We start from the raw sequence: 20,552 nt of genomic DNA, 5'->3' as shown, positions 1-20,552 counted from the left end.
GCCACGGTAAACGCTTGTGGGACCCTAAGACATCAATAATCATATTTCAATCCTCCATATGTATGTACTGTACATGTGGCAGAATTGACAATAAAGCAGACTTTTGACTAATGTAAAAATGTAAGGATTTAATAGATTATTTTTTAGGAAGCGGTATTATGTGGTATCTGTAGACTTTAACCTTTACTGTTTGATTAAACAGGTTAAACACAACAGGGTTTACGGGAAAAACTTAATCTTCCTCTTTTTCTGCCATAGCCAAATCAAACAAGTTTGCCTTTTTCGTGACTTTTAGACTCTTGTTTTCTATTTGTGATGCCTGTGATTTTACCCACATTATTAGACTGCATTATACATGCCTGTCATGGGTGAAATATGTCTCATCATTTGGTGAGTTCTTGATTTAATTCCTAATTGTTTTATAATTAAATATAAATTCAGTTTTAGTTGAATAAGTCTGTACCTAAACAGTAAACTCTTGCTGTGCTTAAAAGGTTCTTCACAGCGATGCCATGGAAGAACCATCTTTGGTTCCACAAAGAACCTTTCAGCCAAAAGTTCTTTAAAGAACCTCTTTCTTGCTTTTTTATAATCTGAAAAACCCTTTTTTCACCACAAAGAACCTTTTGTGAAACAGAAAGGTTCTTCAGATGTTAAAGGTTTTTTATGGAACCGAAAGGTTCTTCTATGGCATCAAAGAACCCTTTGAAGCACTTTTTTTTAAGAGTGTATAGGCAAAATGCTAACAACACCAATATTGTGTACCATTTCTCTTTACTAAAATTATTCCAGCAAATGTCCATCTTTTCTATTCTTTCTGTTGAACACAATGATCCAGCCTAATGTGGGCATTTCTGAAAGTGTGTGAGTGTGAGCCGCTCATGTTTGGAGAGGTGTCTTCTCCATGGTATCCCCAACCATATTCTACAGATCTCCAGGAACAATGGGACCTAGAGGTGCCAAAAGGGTATCGGATCCAGCTAACAATCAATCATCTGGACATTGAACCCTCTCCAAACTGCTACTATGATTCTCTCTTGGTTAGTGGCTGATGCTTCAAAACACCATTTTTGGTTTGCTCAACGGCTCATACTTGACTACTGTGACTTATTTGTACAATCCATGTACAGTACCTTTTGCTGTTTGTCTTGTGATTATTTATGTTCAGGTTAAGTCCGATGAGAAGGTTTTGGGGACGTTCTGTGGCAAGAATTCCACAGACAGGTTTCACCCAGGACACAAGCCCATCTTAGCCCCTGGAAACCGTCTCCAGCTGATTTTTCATACAGATGACTTAAATCATGACTCTCATCTGGGCTTCACTGCCTTTTACCAGGCCGTTGGTGAGTTGTAAAGCAGTTTATCTTTTCTTAGTAAGTTACAAACTATCTAGTGTTCTGTGCTGTGATGTGCCTTACAATCCAGCAGTTCCATTATAATATCACAGTGATCTGTGTATACTGTATCAGGTAATGGTCTGATGGACTTTATATACTTGTTCCCATAGACATTGATGAATGTTCCACTTCCAGCGTGGAGAATGAATCAGATCCCCCATGTTCACAGATATGCCTCAACACTTTGGGCTCCTACGTGTGTGCCTGTCATCATGGTTATCAACTGAGACCTGACAATCGCACCTGCATCTGTAAGTGTTTTATCAAGTAATGTCTCGGTGCCATTCTTTTTACATAATACTGTTTATGTTATTATATACTGTAGTCATGTGGTTGTTTTATGCAAAAACATGATCAAAACTTATCCAAGCCGTAACTGAGTGGTACCATTAATTTCCACCTGAAGAGTGCATAGTAATACCTCAGGGGTACATATTGGTACCAAATGTATACCTATCAGTACCTAAATGGTACTATTTTAGGACCTTTTTAAAGGGTACTGTCCCAGTGACGGCTTTGGTAAATTTGCGACTTTTTTGTTGTTTCAGTACTTTACATAAGGAAGGAATAAAGAGGGAAAATAAACTGATAAACTATAACAAGCAAATGATTTGGTTTGTGGTTCCTCACTCTGTTAGTGGACTGTGGAGGTGGAGTGTACACTGAACCAGAGGGGACCATCTCCAGTCCCGGGTACCCGGACCCCTCCCCGCTTGATCTGGACTGCCTCTACATCATCTCCTTGCAACCAGGCTTCACTATCACCTTAAGCTTCAGCCAGACCTTCCAGATAGAGCAGGTCAACAATCAGGGACCAACCTGCCTCTTCCACTGGCTGCAGGTATTATACTGTATATTTAACTACAACTGTCTGTATGTCTTTCCATTCACCCAAAGCTACCTCTCATTAAAATGTAATACATTTGTTTTCGTGATGGTAAAAAATCTGTCATCATTTATTCACCCTCTTGTAATTCCTCTGTAAAACCTCTATAACTTTCATTATTTTGTGGAAAAACAAAGAAGGTATTGTCAATATACAATGTTATACAATGGAAGTCAATGTTGAATACAAAATATCTTCTTGTGTGTTCTGCAGAAGAAAGAAAGTCATACGGGTTTGGAGTGACTTGAGAGTTCAAAAACAATGAATCTTGATGAGAAACAATGTATCTTGGCACAGAAATTGTTATTTCTCCTGCACACCTGACATTATATATATATATATATAATGTTCTTGTGCTGGCTTTTTCATTTTTTCTAATGTATCTGTGGTCCTCTTAGGTGTCTGTCCCAGGAAAAGACCCTGAGAAGTTCTGCGGAGACAAAAGCCCTGGTATCCTCTATACAGGCTCCCACATCACCCAGCTGGAGTATCACACTGACAGACACGGACAGAGCCAGGGATGGAGCTTACATTACACCACCCAGAGTGAGGGAGAATGATAGACATAATGTAGCTGAACTGCTGTATATGGATTAAAAAAACTAATTGAAATAAAAAACTAATCTAGAAAGGTGTGTTATTAGATTTTAAATAGAGAAAAATAAATTCCTTATCTTATTTTCAATAAATGAATCATTTGTTTATTTATTTCAAGCAACTACACAGCTAAAACAAAGCAATGATATTCAATTGGGTCTTGTGATGGTCATATTATTGACATTTTTTTCCCCATTTCAAACATTTAATAGTTGATAAATGATCGATATCCATAAACGATGTTATTAAATGGAAAACAACGTTTTTATTTAAAGCCTATATAATGCCTTTTTCATGTTAAATAGCTATTATTAGCCTTTTGATACTCACAATAAATATTCATTTTTTTAGCCCATCTCTAATCTGACTACTGCAAGTGGGACAACTGTAGATGGCATGATAGTAATATTACTAAAATCCTCAAATATCTGTGCTAAACCACATACACTTTTTTTCACAGGGGTGAAGTGTCCAAATCCGGGGAAGATAAGCCATGGAAAAGTCACTCCAACATATCCCCAGTATTTGTACAGAGACTACATTCAGGTGTATTGTGAGCCAGGATACAAACTCATGATGGTGAATAGTTTTGCATATAAACAAGAACATCGAAAGTGATTATACATCAATCCTTCTGTCTTTTCTGACAGGCAACATTAAGAGTATGGTTATATTGTTTGACATTATGTGTTTGTCATTATTCATTTATTCATCTAACTGAAGCATTTTCTCTCCCTGCCCTGTATTAGGGAGAAAAAGAAATTAAAAGTTTTTTATCCATGTGTCAGAGTAATGGACAATGGCACATGACATTGCCAGCGTGTAGGAGTAAGTAAAACACTACATTTGATCAATTTATAGTCATTGTTTTCCTTTGCATTATTCTTAAATAAAATGCCATTGCATCCCCAGAACTCTTTTTTTTTTTTAAGACATGGATGTGGTTATACATGGCACACAGTTTATATTGTGACATTTTGCAGTTATTGATTGTGGCCGGCCAAAGTCCCTGCTAAATGGAAACGTTACAAATATCTCTGGATCAGACAATCATTATCTTTCTAGCATCGAGTACCGCTGCGATGAGCCTTACTATGCTTTTGATGGAAAGCCTCAAGGTCAGCTAACTTGAAAAACACCTTAATTCTAGCGAGTTCAATAACTTTGAAATTTAAAATATGTTCTTTCCTTTCTTCCTTCCTCTCGTGTAGTTCGATACACCTGTACAAGAGAACGGAAATGGACAGCAGTTGGCCACAATGACATTATTCCTCCCTGCCTTCCTGGTAATGGCTGTGGTGAAACTTGACAATATGTTTAGATAGAAACACACGCAAGCATAAACATGCATGCCAAATGAGTGACACCTCTCTCTCTCTCTCTCTCTCTCTCTCTCTCAGTGTGTGGCATGAACACAGAGGTCCTGTTTGGTGGAAGAGTCTATGGTGGGAAGCCAGCCAAACTGGGACAGATTCCCTGGCATCTCTTACACAGATCAAATCCTAGAGGTGCTGCTTTTCTGATCAGTGATCAGTGGGCGCTCACAGCTGCTCATGTAGTAGATGGACACGAAAACAGAACCATGCAATTCACTGGAGGAATGATTGATGAAACTGATCAGCGTTCAGTCACATTAAAAACTGAGAAAATCATAATTCACCCAAATTATAAGAAGGTAGGTAGAGATGGACATGAAACTAACTTCAATAATGACATCGCCCTGATCAAAATGTCCCAACAAGTTAAACTCGGTCCAAACATCAGGCCGTTGTGTCTACCAAAAAAATCAGACGGACCTGTGTTGGAGGATATGAAGGGTACAATCTCTGGTTTTGGAGGGATTAAGAAAGAAACAAAAAGTCATCTTTTGCGTCATGGGCGTGTTGAAGAGTATTCCCTTGAAAAATGCGAGTCCTTCAACCTACCTGTATCTGATAACATGTTCTGTGCTGGAAATGAAAATGAACGTATTGACAGTTGTCAAGGTGACAGCGGTGGTGCATTGTTTTTTCCTGCTTTGGGCAATGCGTCTCCAGATCAGCGCTATGAGGTGAGGGGCATTGTGTCATGGGGTCCTTCTATATGTGGTCATCCAAGTTTTAAAGGTTATTACACAAAAGTGCACAACTACCTGGACTGGGTCAGAGAAACTATGGCAAATAACTAACATATAACTAACATACATGAGTCCTCTCTCAGTCTTTATTTTACAGCAGACACAACTTCTACATCTTTAACCTTACTTCCAATATTTTAAACTTCCAAACATGCAGATTTATTCCAAATGTTGTTAAGTTCAAATATGTGTTGTGACTGTATTAAACATCAAATAAAACATTTAATTGTGTGAAAAATATGTTTGTGAAACTTCTTTGGAAAAGTCATTTTTGATTCAGCAAACATGATAAAGTATATTTTATTATTTTACTTTATTCTTTGAATCCGTCTTTGCTCACCTGCCACATACAATAAGTATTTTTTAATTGAAGTGCCAAATATTTGGTTCTAAAATGGGTGCAAAAGGCCTGTGGGCATCAAACCTGAGATTTGTGTGTGGCAGGGTTTTCTTCTCTTCTAAGGATTGCGTGTACAGCAACAGATGTCAGCAGTCAGTCATTATCCCTTTATCCCTGTGGCAGATAGAGAGTGACTCTTCTCCCTGTGTACAACAGATGAGGCTTTAGAATGCTTAAGAAAGCAGAACCTTAGTCTGCCTCGCACATGGGCCTAACAGATTTAAGATATAGTGAGATGCTCACTTTCTAAGGTCTGGCTTTCTGGGAGAATGGCTTATTGTTGGAACTTGTTGAATGTTTTAGCTTTCTGGGGTCTGTCTCAGGGGCTGTCGTGCTATTGTCTGGTGCGACACCAGTTGCCGGTTTTATGGATTATGCCACTCGGTGGAGAACCAGGAAGGGGCAATATTACAGCGGAGGTTTTACCTGCTGTTCAGCTGGCGCTGCATCATTTGAGCGAACAGCCACCTCCTCTAGGCAACTATGAGGTTCAGTTTCACCTCACAGACTCAAAGGTAACACGGTTAATCACCATCCTTCTGTTATGTTAAACTAACCGTGGGGGCTAAATCTGTCCTATTAAATTTCAATGTCTTTTTACTAGACCAATCATTTTTGTAACTTTGCCATTTTTGCTTCTTTCTTTACGCCGTCTTTTTTAATTTTGGGGACTTAATGGCTCTGTTAAAAAGGTTTGTTTTACTGTATTAGTTTGGATATTTCATAGACTCATCTACTAATCTGCAGTCCTTAGCTCGAGCTATCATTTAGACAAAACCGTGTAAAAAAACAAGAAAATCACATTTAGTCTCTCTTCTTGTTCTTCTGAACTCCAGCACTTCTTCAGTACTACGTTGTAAATTTAGCACTTTATAACAATGTGCGTTAGCTGCTGTTTTATTTTTGATTTTAGTGTAATAATGCCAAAGCACTCAAAGCATTTTTAGACGCCACATTCTACCGCCCTAAACCCCTCATGGTCTTTGGAGGGGTGTGTCCATCAGTTACATCCACCATAGCCCAGTCACTAGAGGCCTGGAACCTTGTGCAGGTAATCAATCAATTCATTTACTGATTGTCATTACTTATTGATCTGCTTTTAAACTTTTGGTAAGATTTTTGTCCAAAATGTATGGTGTATTCGATTTAAACTAATTCTGTTTTCCAGTTGTCATTTGCAGTAACGGCACCTTCACTGGCAAACAAAAGACGTTTTCCAAACTTCTTCCGTATGGTTCCATCAGACAGTGCAGTCAACTTGGCTCTGGTCAGGTTTCTTAAGCAATATGGATGGAGCAGAGTTGGTACATTGACACAAAATGACCAGAAATTCACAGAGGTAATCCTCACAGCGTGTAGGCCTACTCCTCGTGTCATTTTTTATTTTAAAGGACTATTGGTAGGCTAACCAAACCACATGGACCATATTGACTTCCATTTAATGGACACAAAACCACTTATTTCTCAAATATATTGTCTTTTGGGTTCACAATATATGGGGTTTTGGTCCCCAAGTTGACAGGCATGGTTTTCTTAGAGAAGACAAGAAAGACAAAAGTACCAAAATGTTAGGCTATGTATTTATAAACACTTTTTAGTAAAACTGTTTTAATAAATTAAGAAATTGTTACACACTAGTTAGTGGGAGTAGCCTAACAGAAAAAAATAGGCTACTGCTACAATATTTTTTTGTTATGTTTATTCGCATTTGTATAGGCTAATTATACGTTTGTAAACATTCGGGATGCGCGCGCATCTTGGTTGCAGAAAAACCTGTAAGAGATAGCCTTTATAACGACTAGAGAATTACATGGATATGGTATACAAAATAATTAGACTTAGAAAGATCATAGAAAACCTTACCTGAAATAAAATAAACACAGATCCGGATGATTTCGTCAGTCCAGCCTGTTCGTTTAATGACGTGTTTAGCTTAAAATGGCATATTCAACGAAGGTATTCCATAGGAAATAATACCATCATTTGTGCCATTCCTATTCTGACATTCAACAACACACAAAAAAAAACATCTTTTTGAAGGAACTGTCTCCTCCGTTTCACTCATTGTTTCCACTGTTTTTCTGCAACCAGTATGCGCGGGCAGCTGGCAGTGACGTAACCGTGACGTCGACTCCAAATTGGTCTATTGCTTCAGCTTGTTAAAGCTTTAGCTCGTTAAAATTCAATAAAGTTCCTCTGTGCCTGTCCGAGACGAGGCTAACTGGATTATCAGACAATATTGTTCAACAGCTAGGCAAAAATAACAAGTATAAGCTACACTTTTCTTGTTGTAGTCATTGTGGAAACAGAAACATTTCCTGCCAGACCAAATTACATCAAGCATGTTTTATGCGTGAATCAGTTACTGTTTTCTCACCTGCTTTTGAAAAGGTACAGAAAGACCTCAGCGGACATCTAGAGGTGGCAAACATCCAGCTGGTGGCGGCAGAGAGCTTCTCTGAAGCCCCGTGTGATGGTGTGCAAAAACTGAAGGTAGCCTATGTGTAAGGACCTTTAAAACTGAGTGAGAATTTAATAAGACTTAGTTTTTATTAACACATCTAAAACTAACAGTTTATTTTGTTTGTTTGTTTGCTTGCTTGCAGGAAAATGATGTGAGAATAGTGATCGCTTATATTGATGTGAGCTTATCTGCTGAAGTCCTGTGCTGTGTAAGTATGTTCAGAATTGAGTCAAAGTACCAAAGGTTCTAAGGTTCATTGAATTGAACTTCTTGCCTTTTAAATCGTGCATTTAGTCAAATGATCTAAAACAAAACATAAAATAAATATTTCTACAAGCTATTGTTAGTAGTGAGCATAATGATATGTCACAGGTGTATAATCTCAGCATGTATGGTCTGAAGTACCAGTGGATTCTACCGGACTGGACACAAGACAGCTGGTGGACCATCAGTGGCATCAACAACTGCCCTGCTAATAACATACTGACTGCAATGGAGGGCTCCATCAGTGCAGGTCTTCAGACCCTAAGCTCCAGACACATCAGAGGGATCTCTGGTAGGGTATGTTAACAACTGTCTGTTTGATCATGGACAATGCCTATGAGGAATAAGAGCATCTGTAAGGTCGATTTTTCTATAGTCCACATTTCCGTGGACAGCCACTTGAAAAGCATTATAAGTTTTTTATTTTTCGTAGTATCTCTGTTTGTTTCTGCTCAGACACCTCAGGAGTACGAGAGGGAGTATGACAATAAACAGCAGTCGATGCCTCTGGGCGCAAGCAAATTTCATGGCCTCTGGGCGCAAGCAAATTTCATGGCTTTGCATATGAGGGTACATGGGTGATTGCCAAAGTTTTGACAAGAGTCATGGAGACAGTGAGGGACAGAGAAAGATACAGCATCCATCGCAACTTCACTGTCACTGACCAAGAAATGAGTGAAATGATTCTGGAGGCCATTGAGAAGATCAACTTCTTTGGTGTGACAGTGTGTACAATGTTTCACAATTCTGCATTTACATTTTTACATTTACATTCATGCATTTGGCAGCACATTTTTCAGAATCGATCCCATGACCCAAGTAATCATACTTTTTTTACTTACAATATTTTTCAAAGGGAAGTGTACTTTATGTAAGCAATATGCTTAGATTTACTTCTGTTTTATTTTAATTTTTTATTCATTTTCAGTTTAATGTTGTTGTTGCTTTTGTTTCACATTAAGATGTAAAATTGCTTAAAACTTTTGTGTAGGGACAAGTTAGGTTTCTGAGAGGTGAGAGAGTGGCCAATGTGCTGTTCGCTCAGTATCAAGGTACAGTATCTTTTATTCGTGATATCTCAACTTTCTTCCCAATGTTTGTATTATTTTTAAGCAGTACATATTTTTTCCACAGATGGAAAGGCTGTCAAAATTGGAAAGTATAGAACCATGACAGATGAACTAGAGATCACCAGTCCAGTCCAATTCCAAGGTAATAATATAAAATGGTGAGTTTGTATAACAAATGGTTGTCACTGGAATTTTATTGGGATGCTCTGTAATTACAGAAGACCAAACATCTGAATCATACGGCAGTTATTTTATTCTCTTATTTTACTTTATTAGAGAACACTGAAAATCTGAACAGTAACAAAATGTATCTTTTCATGACTTGAACTGGTCATGAAATGAACCACTTGCATTTGTCTTCTCCAGGGGCCGAACCCACAAAAGACCGAACTCATGTGTACCGGCAGAGAAAACGCATCAGTATATTTCTGTACAGTATCATAACATGTCTTACTGTCTTAGGCATTCTGACAGCTTGTGGTCTCCTAGTGTTCAATGTGAAAAACCGCAATCACTGGTGAGCCATGCTGATTATCCTCAGTGTTTGTTCCTTCCTTCTTTCCTTCATTTATTAAATGATTCATTTAACATTCATTTAATAATTATTAATTTGTCACTGTACTAAATGTTGCAACAGTGTTAAACGTATTTGTGACATTATGCAAAAGTAAGAGTTTTCTACTAACGACTGTATGCTTTTATCATTTTCAGGTCCATTAGCATGTCAAGCCCTTTTTTGAACTCTTTGATTGTTCTTGGTGCACTTTTGTCTTATTTCTGTATCTTCTTCCTGGGGCTGGATGGGTCTTATATTTCTGATCAAGCACTTGAAGCTTCTTGTTCTGTGAGTCACCATGTCCTAAAAATAATGTTAATTAGTTTCATATATTTTTTGTATACTTTTTTGAACCAAGTGAGATGCCGCTACTGTGCAATATACTGTATAGTATATAGAAAATATTTGTGACATTATGTGCTGTTTCACAGGTACAAATATGGCTCCTGTCTATCGGATGTACAGCAGCCTTTGGGACCATGTTTGCAAAAACATGGAGAATTCATGCTATCTTTAAAACCGACAGAATAGAGAAAAGGGTAAAGATTGTTTTTGTAATTGTATGTGACTTTATGTCTTGGCAAACAGTTATTTACTAGAAAACAATTAATTAGGCTGACTGATGCAAAAATATGGGTTTTCATTGAAGGCTCATAAAAGTCTCATCTTATTCTGCTTTTTCTCCTTTTATTTCTCTTTGGTGGGCTTCATTGGATCACAAAGGACCATGGGCTGACTTTGTTAGTTCTATTTCTTCTATTGTTTGACCTGAGTTTGTTAATTTGTCTGCAAATTTTGGACCCTTTGAGGAGGACGTAAAGGAGTATCGAATACAGGTGCAATTGAGCAGCGGGCAGAACTTCATTTGGTGGCATGGACAATGTTTCAAATAAAGGTTTGGGATGGGAATGATAATACAACATAAATTTTGGATTCTGTTGTTGCTGGAACAATTCAGTTGGAGGAACCAAGGGGTTGGAAACCAATGACCACTTTAAGGTTATGTCTGCACATGTTCAGTGATGAAGCAAATGAAGTGCAATACTGTGGCTGTTAATTTGTCAATGAAAAGTGACATTTCAACCCCTATGCTCTTTATTGTGCACATCAATCTCCATGTTTCTCTCTCCATTTTAGCCTGACGCTCACGGACGAGATTTCTCTATTCAGCCCTTTTCAGAGCACTGTGAAAACACATACATGGGTTTCTGGATAGCTGCATTTTATAGTTTTAAAGGGATACTTCTGGTATGAGATCATGTATTTATATGTTAACGTAGTTTAATAAATGCATTGATATTAGATTTATTCTTTTGGTAATGGTGCATTTAGAAAAATATTTGATCAATGTTAATGATTGTTTTAGGAACCAAGAGCTACACGGTATAGGAACACTTCGCATTATATAACATGAATGAGAATCAGATAGATTAATATTCTTAAAGTGTATGATAAAATATAGTTATAAGATAAACAATGCTTGTTGTTTTTTGTTTTTTTATTAATTTAATATGTTTGGACACCTTGTCTTCTGTCCAGCTGAGTACCTGTTTCCTGGCCTGGACAACATGCCATGTGAACGCTCCTTCTGTAAATGACATCAGGGGCATCCAAATCAGTGTGTTTGTGTCGGGCCCAGTGATTCTTATTGGTACATATGCGCCCATGCTGTTCCAGGATCAGCCAAATGTGCAATTCTGCATTATTGCCCTTGTAATCATCACATGCTGCTTGAGCACTCTGTGCATGCTGTTTGTTCCAAAGGTATGAGATGTCTAAGATCTGTCTGCATGTCTATATATTGATCTCTATTTATCTGTCTAATCTGACAGATTCTCATCATTGGGATCGGTCCTACGTCCTTTTCTAGAAGACACTTCACCCAGTGGGACAGGGAGATTGAACCAGAAAGAGAAGAGCATTGTAAAGAGGAAGACTGTATGAAGCAGAGGAACTCTGGAGCATGTAACCCTCGATATTGTGCTGTCAGATAACCTGCGTCTCCGGCGCGTTACTAAAGTGAGAATAAAACAGTATTCAAATAAGGCAAAATAGACAAATATGACACCAATGAGCTTGTGATGATGCAGACTGTGCTGGAAGTACAGTATATGTGGTGTTATGTGACAACCAAAAGAATGTCCAAAGACACCTTGAGCCCAAATACAGTATTTGTCCGTATTATTTGTTCATGTATCTTTGTGACCACCTGCAGCTGGATTCAGAGCTGGAGTATTTGACCAGGCGACTGAATGAATCAATGCCTAACCTTCTAGAGAATCCTGTCGTCAGAATTTCTGCGCACAAAGCAGGTTAGAAAATTACCGAGAATGCTCTTGTGCAGGTGCCCTGATTTACAAATCAGTGATTAAAATGAAATTCAATTTACTGATGAAACGTAACTGACCTTCATTACTCTCCATGTTTTTTCTTTTCAGGCAAGAACAAATGTCTAACTCTCCCTGAAAGATCCAGCTTCAGCAGGAGCCTGCTAGAGGACATCAACTCGCCTGAGCAGTGAGTGTCTGATGTCTGTGTTATTTATTCTTATGTACATTGTAATTTTATGTCATCTGAAAATCCACATTCTAAGTGAAAGTCCTGATGGGAGGGATTTGGGTTGGTTTGTTGGTTTCACAGCATTCAGCGCAGACTCTCTCTGCAGTTGCCCATTCTGCATCATGCCTACTTGCCCTCTATTGGAGGAGTGGACTCCAGTCCAGTGGATAGCTCCCATGACTTCCATAAGCAAAATTTGATGCCTAAAACAGGAGAACTTTTGTTGCCAAAGCCATAAGTTACTCAAGTACTGCATACTCAAAATAAACTTTGACTTTTGAGATTCAAAATGAGCAAGAAGCGACTGGCATTAGCACAGCAACACTGCAAAAGATGACATTCTTCCTAAGCATTTTCTCTTGTTTTCTGTAAAAATATTTAAAACTTCTTAAATTACGATACATTTACATAACAAGAAAAGTGACCCAAGATATTTAGTCTTGTTTTATGAAAGAAAAATATAGGTAAGTTTATGCTTAAAACAAAATTGTACATTAAATCTACAGTAAATTACTGGCAAACCTGCTGCGAAATTACAGCAAATTTTTACAGTGTGGTAATAATCTCAAACTTTCAACAACACACTAGCTGTTCATCATCAACTACATCCATGTTTTGCTCACCTGAGAAACATTTTGAAAGCTAGAAAATGTCATTTGTTTTCCTGTGGTGTCATGTGTTCTGTTCAATGGCTGACACACTGTGGTTGCACGAGATCCGTCAGAAGTGAACCGTCAGTCCTTCCCATGAAGTTCTTGCACAGGCAAAGTAATGTCCATCAAAGAACAGCAACATAATCCAAACAATGGCTGGCGTTAGACAAGTTACAGTACGGTTTGAACATTCCTGGCTTTGAATATAAAACATGAGTGCAGAGGAAAACAGAGCAGGAATCACTACGTATGCTAAAGAGAACGTCAAATTTGTCTGTGGATTGCAAGGGCATGCAAATTCCATCTCCAGTATTTTTTCAAGACCCAGCAACAAAACGCTAATGATTATATTCGAATAAACGCCCTTCTTCGCCCAATGTACCCAGTGAGCTGTGCAGTCCGTCATGCTTATCGTTTGTGTTGATGAGACAGAAAAGTGTTGGGACTAAAACTGAAAGTGCTTGCTGAATGACTTTTGTACAGTAATGCACTACCTACAGACACATTTTGGATTTTAAAGCTAATCTTTCTGTGCTCCATCTCAGATTTGTTTGCACTAATTTGTTCCTATGTCACTGACAGACCTGTTTCTTTAAAAGTCACTCTTCTGTGGATGGGATGGTCTTGGTTGAGACTGCTCACCATGTATTTATACATAAAATTTTACATTTTGTATTGACATACTTTTTTTATTGCACTTTTTTCTAAACTTTGGTTATGAGAGGAAGAGCTAAATGCTCTCATGCAATTTCAGCCAGTAATTTAGGTTTCTGGTTCTGTAACCAAAGCACAAAATCTGTGCATTTCCCCCCTGGTTTCCATAATTCATTCATATGTCATTTTAAGTTTGTTGACTAATACTTTCAGATCAAAATATTAAATTAATGTAACAGGAAGTAAATGTTCTGTGCAAATAACAGCATGTACTTTCAGAATTTATGTACGCACTGCTTCATGAGAAAGTAGCTCTCTTTTTTACAAATAATGATGAACACTAGCATCATTTAGTTGGTTATAATCACCATCTTACTGTCTCGCCTCATGTTACCCTCCATTTTAGAGAAAAATCTAATCAGGAGCAGTGTGCAGTCCCAGTTTCTAAGTGAAATGTGTGGACATTTTAACCATTTTACGATAGTGGACAGCTAGAATTATTTTCATATTTGAAATGTATTGCATGTCTGTTCCTGAGTGCTGTTAATGTTTGCTTTCTATTTGTCAGTCGACCAAAACACACTGATCAGTGGATGCAAACTTCTGAAACTTAATAAAGTCTGTATTAAAAACCTTGGGTCGCTTTCCTTGTCAAGTAAATGTATCTTGAATTTCAGATATTTAGATAAGTCTTTAGATAATTTCTGCATCACTTACATACTGTAGATGCAAGGTTGAATTCACAACCTTGCATCCATGTTATGGGTGAATTTTAAGCATGAGGTTTGTGAACATGAAGGATAGTTTTACTATATAATTATTCAATTCTGTTCAATGCTGTTAGATCGCAAAATACTCAAGAACACCCATGTGTACAGGCAGTGTTTTTGAATCAATCTTAAAAAAGAAATGAAATTAAAATAAAACGTTTTACCTTCATCATATTTTGCCAAGTGGTAAGCATAACTTGCACATCCTGGCCTTGTGCTTTTCACAATTCATAAGTGTGCGATTTTAATAAGTACAAAATACCTAAGTCTAATCAGTGCGAATGACAGGATGTGGGTTTAAGACTATGATAAGAAAACATGCAGTTCAACACGGTTTCAAGACAAAGTAGCCATTTAATTAATGTTAGTAGCAAGGCAAAGATCCAAATCAAGTGCAGTAATTCATTGCGTTGGGTCATTCCATTCTTTAACAATGCAACCTCAATGGCATAGGCCCGATATACTACAAACAGAAATCCAGCATGAACATTTGTTCATGTTACAAAATGCAATGCACTGAATGACAGAATGTGGTCACTGATAACACTTAAGTCACCTGAGAAACAAATGCAAATTTAGATGTAGAGTGGCAAAGCTATAAAACTATTCAAATGCAAATCGTTCATGGTTCATATGTGACTAAATAAAGGATGATTGACAGCTTTTAGCATTAGATATGTAATTAATAAAGCGTTGCTAAGAGATGTTGGGGATTGATCCACCATATCCACACATGTGGTCTAATCTTTGCCGTATCTCTTGCATCCAAAACAGATCAAAACCAGAGAGATCAGAAACAGCATGCCCAGTCCCACTGTCTAAAGAGAAATGTTTGTGTCAATGTTTAAGGCATATAACAATTCAACCCATGCAGGCTGGCACATGGAGTTTCTTCGTATCAAAAGCATTATTGTGCAGCCTTCTTAGAACGACAACAAATGATCAGTCAATTATCACAATAATTACTCACCTGAGATATATTTCGAATGCTAAAAAATGTCATTAGTTCTGCTTTGTTGTCATCGGTAATGTGCTTGATATCATCTATAGGCTTACACCATGTTAAAGCAGATCCATCAGTTTGAACCATCAGTCCTTCCCGTGAAGCTCTTGCGCAGGCAAGGTATTGTCCATCAAAGAACAGCAGCATGACCCAAATAATGGCTGGAATTAGACAAGTTACAATGGAGAATGAACGCTTTGCTTTGCAATTCGGGCTTTGGACGTAAAACATGAATGCGGATGAGAAAACAGCAGGAATCAAAAAGTACGCAAAAGAGAAGATCAGATTCAACTGTGGATTACAAGGACACGCAAAATCCATCCCCAGAAGCTTTTCAAGCCCCAGCTGCAAAAAGCCAATGATCAGATTTGCGTAAACGCCCTTCTTTTTCATGAATTTTTTAAAGCCAGCCATAAATTTCTTGCCCATTGTTGATGTTAAGAGGGTCTTCGGACTAAAACTGATGGTTCTCAATGATTGTACAGTGGTGTGTGTGTGACACCCTTTTATATGTTCATGTGTCTGTGAGGAAAGCGAACATTTGATCTCTATCTTACACATTTGTGTGCTCTTCACATTGGTTATGAACATGTCTTTGAGAGATTTTAATCTCTGCAATGTGGCCCTTGTGATCATTATAATAAAATGACCACAATGTATTTTAAAAACACCTTTTCTCAAAACCGTCTCAGGTGAGAGCCCAGTTCAAACCAGTGGGTTACGTTTTCTCTGACATAATTTTTTTTAAACATATGAAATATATGAAAGAATCAATTCTTAACGGTTATAGCCAAAAACAGTAGTGTCAAACTTAAATAATTACAGTTTTATTTTATTTCTTGACAAACATCTAAGCAGGGCTCATACAATTGTGTAATAACATAAGAGATCAAACATGACAATTTTGCGAGACAGGATGCGGTTACTTACTCAAATCGCCTGAGAAACAAATGCACTGTGTGGGGTGCAAATAAAAAGCAGAGATATCAGAACCACGATGGCCAGTCACATTGCTTTAGATGGAATCTTTGTGTTACTGTTTGATGCACATAACGACAATGTTAACTTTCTTTTTAATTATTTTAAATGTTTGCATCATTAAGAGTTAAGATTAAGAGCATGCAGGGGGAAAAGTATTCATTAATAACTGCATTAATCACTAAATATTTATACTATACTGGTTAGTTCTTTACCCATTTTTTTAGTGCATTAGTGCATTAGTCAGTTCAGTATCAGGAACAAGTTCTGCCAAACAAAGTTTGTTTTCTTTTGGATAAGTTGTGCAATTTGGGCTTTGACTGCTTTTTATTTGGCAGTAAAACAGCATAACATTTGAAAGAGATCATGACCAGAAGTGCACCAAACCAGTGATTGATCTTGTTTTGGTGTTATGCAATGGCAAACTCCTGATAGATCTGGATAGAAACATACACTTGTTTCTTGTTTTATTTCATTTTATTATTCTATTTCATTTATCTCATTTATTACATTATTCATTTATCATATATTCATTTATCATATGTATTCATTCATTTATTTTATTATTCACTTTTACTCGTATTATTTGTTACATTTCGTCCTTATTTTCAATATTGTTTAACCTCGTTGGGAGTTGTATTGTCTCTTCTGCTGATATGAGTATCCAATGGTCTCCATCTCAAGGTTCATAATCAGGAGACAATTTTTGACAGCAAGTTTGACAGAGCTAGACTGAGCATTAAAGCACAACTGAGATCATTTTTCAGTTTATTTAACATCACTTCTTCTCCTGCCTGCTGTTCTTCCATTCAGCTCTGTATCTCCCTGGTGGTTGGGTTAAAGTATTCACTCACAACGCAGTTGATATTTCCGGATTTAATAAGTTCCTGCGGTGAGAGATCTAGTGAAACTGGACTCAAATTTTAGATCTATAAGATCTGCAAGCCATATCCCATAGTTGGATCTATCACTCCCAAAAAATATTAATCCTATTATTAGGATTAATAATAGGACTGATAAATATTCAGTTTTGTAAAATATAGAAATAACACAATTACTCTATGCTTCTCTGTTCTTGAACACACGCATAAAGATCTAACTGACACGTTGAGCTTGTGATTGGCTGAACCCTCATGAACACGGCATAAAGAGAGGCTTTTTTTGGTGTGGAACAGGTCATTTAAATGTGTTTGCCTGTTATGTTCTGCTTTTGTAAATCAGATGTTAAATGAGTAACTATATCATGCCTTGTAACATGCCTAGACAATTAATCAGTCATTTATGCTGTGGTGAGATCTTTTTAAATAGATTTTATGTCACTACTGCCTGAACGGTGGATGAACTAACTGAATTTGTTGAATTGAATTTAATGCCTCCATATGTTTGCTGTTTAAAGTCTGCAAATTCATCTCATCTGGATTACTCACTCATTCACAGATTTCACATAATTTCAAATGGAACCAATTGTTAAATCTCTTAAAATTGTGGGTTGTCTTTTATAGCCTATGTATCCTGAGCATGTAGAAATTACACAGTCATTTTTATTATCAAAATAGAGAATACGTTTTGTTTTGGTGTAGGAATTTATTTTGTTGAATAACAGTAGCCCTCCCTAAAAATGACTTTCCCACTTTGTTTCTGACATTGCGCAATCCAGTTCTTTCCCAAAGCATCTCCTGCCTGGTCATGTTTGTTTCTATGAAATCATCAACAAATGTTTGCGGTATAAGGGAGGATCATTGAGTCAGAGAAGTATAAACATTCTGCCCTGGTGAGAAACTTTCAGATTCTCAGAACACTTCTGTTTGCTGTGAACCATGATCTCCAGGACTACACTGAACCTGGTTCTCCTGGCCATGTTGGCTGTGCTGGCTGAATCCTCATGGGGCAATGGTATATCTTTTTTGTTATTTGTTTTGCCTAAAATATCTCACGGTACATTGTCTGCATCTTCTCTTGAAGTTAAAAGCTCATACTGCTCATATTTTGCCCAGATTTTCAGTCTGGATTTGTTGCAGAAAGTCTGCGCCAGTCTGCATATTTTATTACGTGTTGTGATGCCCAGTAAACTTCCAAAAAGTCTGCAAGTGTGTGATGTCTAGTTTTTCTGTATCTGTTCAGATTTTTAAAAAGATTTTAAAAGTCTTGTAGTGTGATCCAGCCTGTAGCGATTAAGATTAATGGTCTGCCTTTGTTTTGCACTTCGAAGTAAATTACATAGATTTTTTAAAATCTTTTCAGGTAAAGGAAATTCATATAATTATGACCTCTCCAAAATGTCGGATCTGAGGAAGTTGTACAACTCCAAAGTATTCAAGGCAGAAAGGATGACCAGACCTCTAGAGGGTTTGTCTTTTCAGCATGGCATAATCAGCCACTCAGGAGTCAGGTGATTTTAAGACACAGTCAGTAGTTCTTTAACTTTAGTTTGAAAAAGTAAGATAAACAAGAAGATCAAGAAGAAGATCAAGACAACTGTTTCAGTTTTATGCGTGCATTCTGTTGGTTATGCTTTTAGAGCTACTCTTGAAGATGGCACAAAATGGCTGGTTCATAAAGGGGACGGCTATGGCATCTCATCTCAAACTGTTGTTGTGGATGCCCGTCACATGAGCACAAACTGGAAGGCAAGTATTTGCATGAAATGGGTGCAAACCTGTAAGAACAATATTGGTATAGTACAATTGCATTTGTTCTGATGTTAGTACTGTATATTAAACTATTATATCTAACTGGACAGATTGTTGAGACGAAAAATTTTGGTGGGAGCAAGACAGTGTCAGATTTTGTGAAGGCTGGAGGAACGGACTACAAACTCATCTTTGATAACTGCCATGATGCATCTGGCCGGATGATGAAAGATTGATATGACAACTACTTTTCAAATTTGCTGCACGTTTTAAAGAGAGTATTAGTCTAATACATGGTGAAATGTAACATGTATTGCAGTTATGTTGCTTCAACAAGTGTCGCATTTTGTTTCGTTTGCTTTTCATATATTTTTCTTAATTTTCAGGTGGTTTATTTTATAGCTTATTTTGAATGAATACTTCACAGGCATCCACTTTTCTTTAAAGTGCACTTTCATGGGCTGTCAAACTTCTAAATATATGATTCACATCAGAGATGTAGCCTTGTGAGCAAGCATTCTGTTTCAACAATAAATAATAAATAAATGTTTTCTGGGTTTTGATTAACTATTGGAATTAATTGAATCATTAATAAAACATCGTAAACAAACACGTTTACAATAACCTTTGTGCATTTAGTGTTAAAAAGTGATCAAAAGTTTGAAGAATTTATCTTGGTAAGCAAGAAAAAACTGCTTTGGATAAGCATCATGATCTGAAGGCATTCTGAGGGCACCGTAAGACATTTAGAATCGGATCAAGTAAGCAACATGGTTTGAAAAGTGACATAATATATGAAATATACAATAATAAGAAAAACCAACATAACACCAGTCTCCCTTCTGACCGCCTATTTTGCAAACAACATCAAGATAATAATGAATCTGCCTTCGAGTCAAATAAATAATGAATAAATATATTTATTAAGCATTTAAAACATGTGAGTTAAAAATGGTTCACTATTTGGCAGGTTTTTAATGCCCCTTTTTATTTATGCAGTTATAACTGCTTTATAATGCATTTGTAAATGACTTATTAATCATTAATGAACACATTTATAAATGCTTCATGAAGGGAACCTTAATGTAAAGTGTTACCAAAAAAGGTATGGTAGAGATATAGAGAAGGTTAGTACTTTAACATTTTTAGGAATTCATTTGGATTCAAGATTGACTTTAGCGGTTCATATTAAGAAAATGGAGGAAAGGTGTAAAAAGGTGATAAATGTAATGAGGTGTTTGAGGGGGAAAGAATGGGGTGCAAGTATCATCACTGAAAACAATAAATGTAGCGTTAATTCGGTCAAGCCTTATGGAAGTATAATATATGGATCAGCAGCTAAGTCTCAGTTAAAAACATTAGAGGTATGCAGGCACGGTCCTAAGATTGGAGCTTTTAAAACAACACCTGTGTCAGCTTTACTGGTATGGGAGATCTAAGAAGGAAGCAGTTGATGGGAAATTACTGGGCAAGTAAAAAAGGGCATAATCATTCACACCCCACTAAGGCACAGGAGAGCTGGGAATATGGGAAAAAGATAAAGGAGAGTTTTGGA

The 20,552-nt window shown here is 37.1% G+C and overlaps 3 protein-coding genes across 3 annotated transcripts; all 3 read left to right on the top strand.

The window, feature by feature from the left end:
* The first annotated feature begins 44 nt into the window (after positions 1-44).
* Positions 45-5,223, top strand: c1s.2 (complement component 1, s subcomponent .2). Its single transcript, XM_057339322.1, has 10 exons — positions 45-1,040; positions 1,169-1,343; positions 1,508-1,648; positions 2,036-2,238; positions 2,682-2,829; positions 3,341-3,459; positions 3,630-3,708; positions 3,864-3,998; positions 4,092-4,166; positions 4,281-5,223. Exons 1-10 carry the CDS (start codon positions 843-845, stop codon positions 5,045-5,047), a joined length of 2,040 nt encoding a protein of 679 aa, XP_057195305.1. The 5' UTR covers positions 45-842; the 3' UTR covers positions 5,048-5,223.
* Positions 5,224-5,665: 442 nt separating this feature from the next.
* On the top strand, positions 5,666-14,211 carry LOC130558168 (gamma-aminobutyric acid type B receptor subunit 2). Its single transcript, XM_057340437.1, is given in 22 exon segments — positions 5,666-5,911; positions 6,310-6,447; positions 6,565-6,735; positions 7,788-7,889; positions 8,003-8,068; positions 8,233-8,421; positions 8,581-8,634; positions 8,637-8,849; positions 9,116-9,176; positions 9,259-9,336; positions 9,561-9,711; positions 9,906-10,038; positions 10,182-10,298; positions 10,474-10,564; positions 10,567-10,586; positions 10,888-10,998; positions 11,290-11,514; positions 11,583-11,749; positions 11,751-11,769; positions 11,966-12,062; positions 12,189-12,267; positions 12,391-14,211. Coding segments are annotated over 22 exon segments (2,685 nt in total). The 3' UTR covers positions 12,548-14,211.
* Positions 14,212-18,120: 3,909 nt separating this feature from the next.
* On the top strand, positions 18,121-19,547 carry LOC130558108 (uncharacterized). Its single transcript, XM_057340355.1, has 4 exons — positions 18,121-18,260; positions 18,609-18,756; positions 18,886-18,994; positions 19,108-19,547. Exons 1-4 carry the CDS (start codon positions 18,185-18,187, stop codon positions 19,231-19,233), a joined length of 459 nt encoding a protein of 152 aa, XP_057196338.1. The 5' UTR covers positions 18,121-18,184; the 3' UTR covers positions 19,234-19,547.
* The last annotated feature ends 1,005 nt before the right edge of the window (positions 19,548-20,552 follow it).

Source organism: Triplophysa rosa, linkage group LG8, assembly GCF_024868665.1.
Source record: "Triplophysa rosa linkage group LG8, Trosa_1v2, whole genome shotgun sequence".
NCBI classification, from domain to species: Eukaryota; Metazoa; Chordata; class Actinopteri; order Cypriniformes; family Nemacheilidae; genus Triplophysa; species Triplophysa rosa.
The sequence above is the reverse complement of the archived record's forward strand: the minus strand, read 5'-3'. Positions and strand labels throughout refer to the sequence as shown.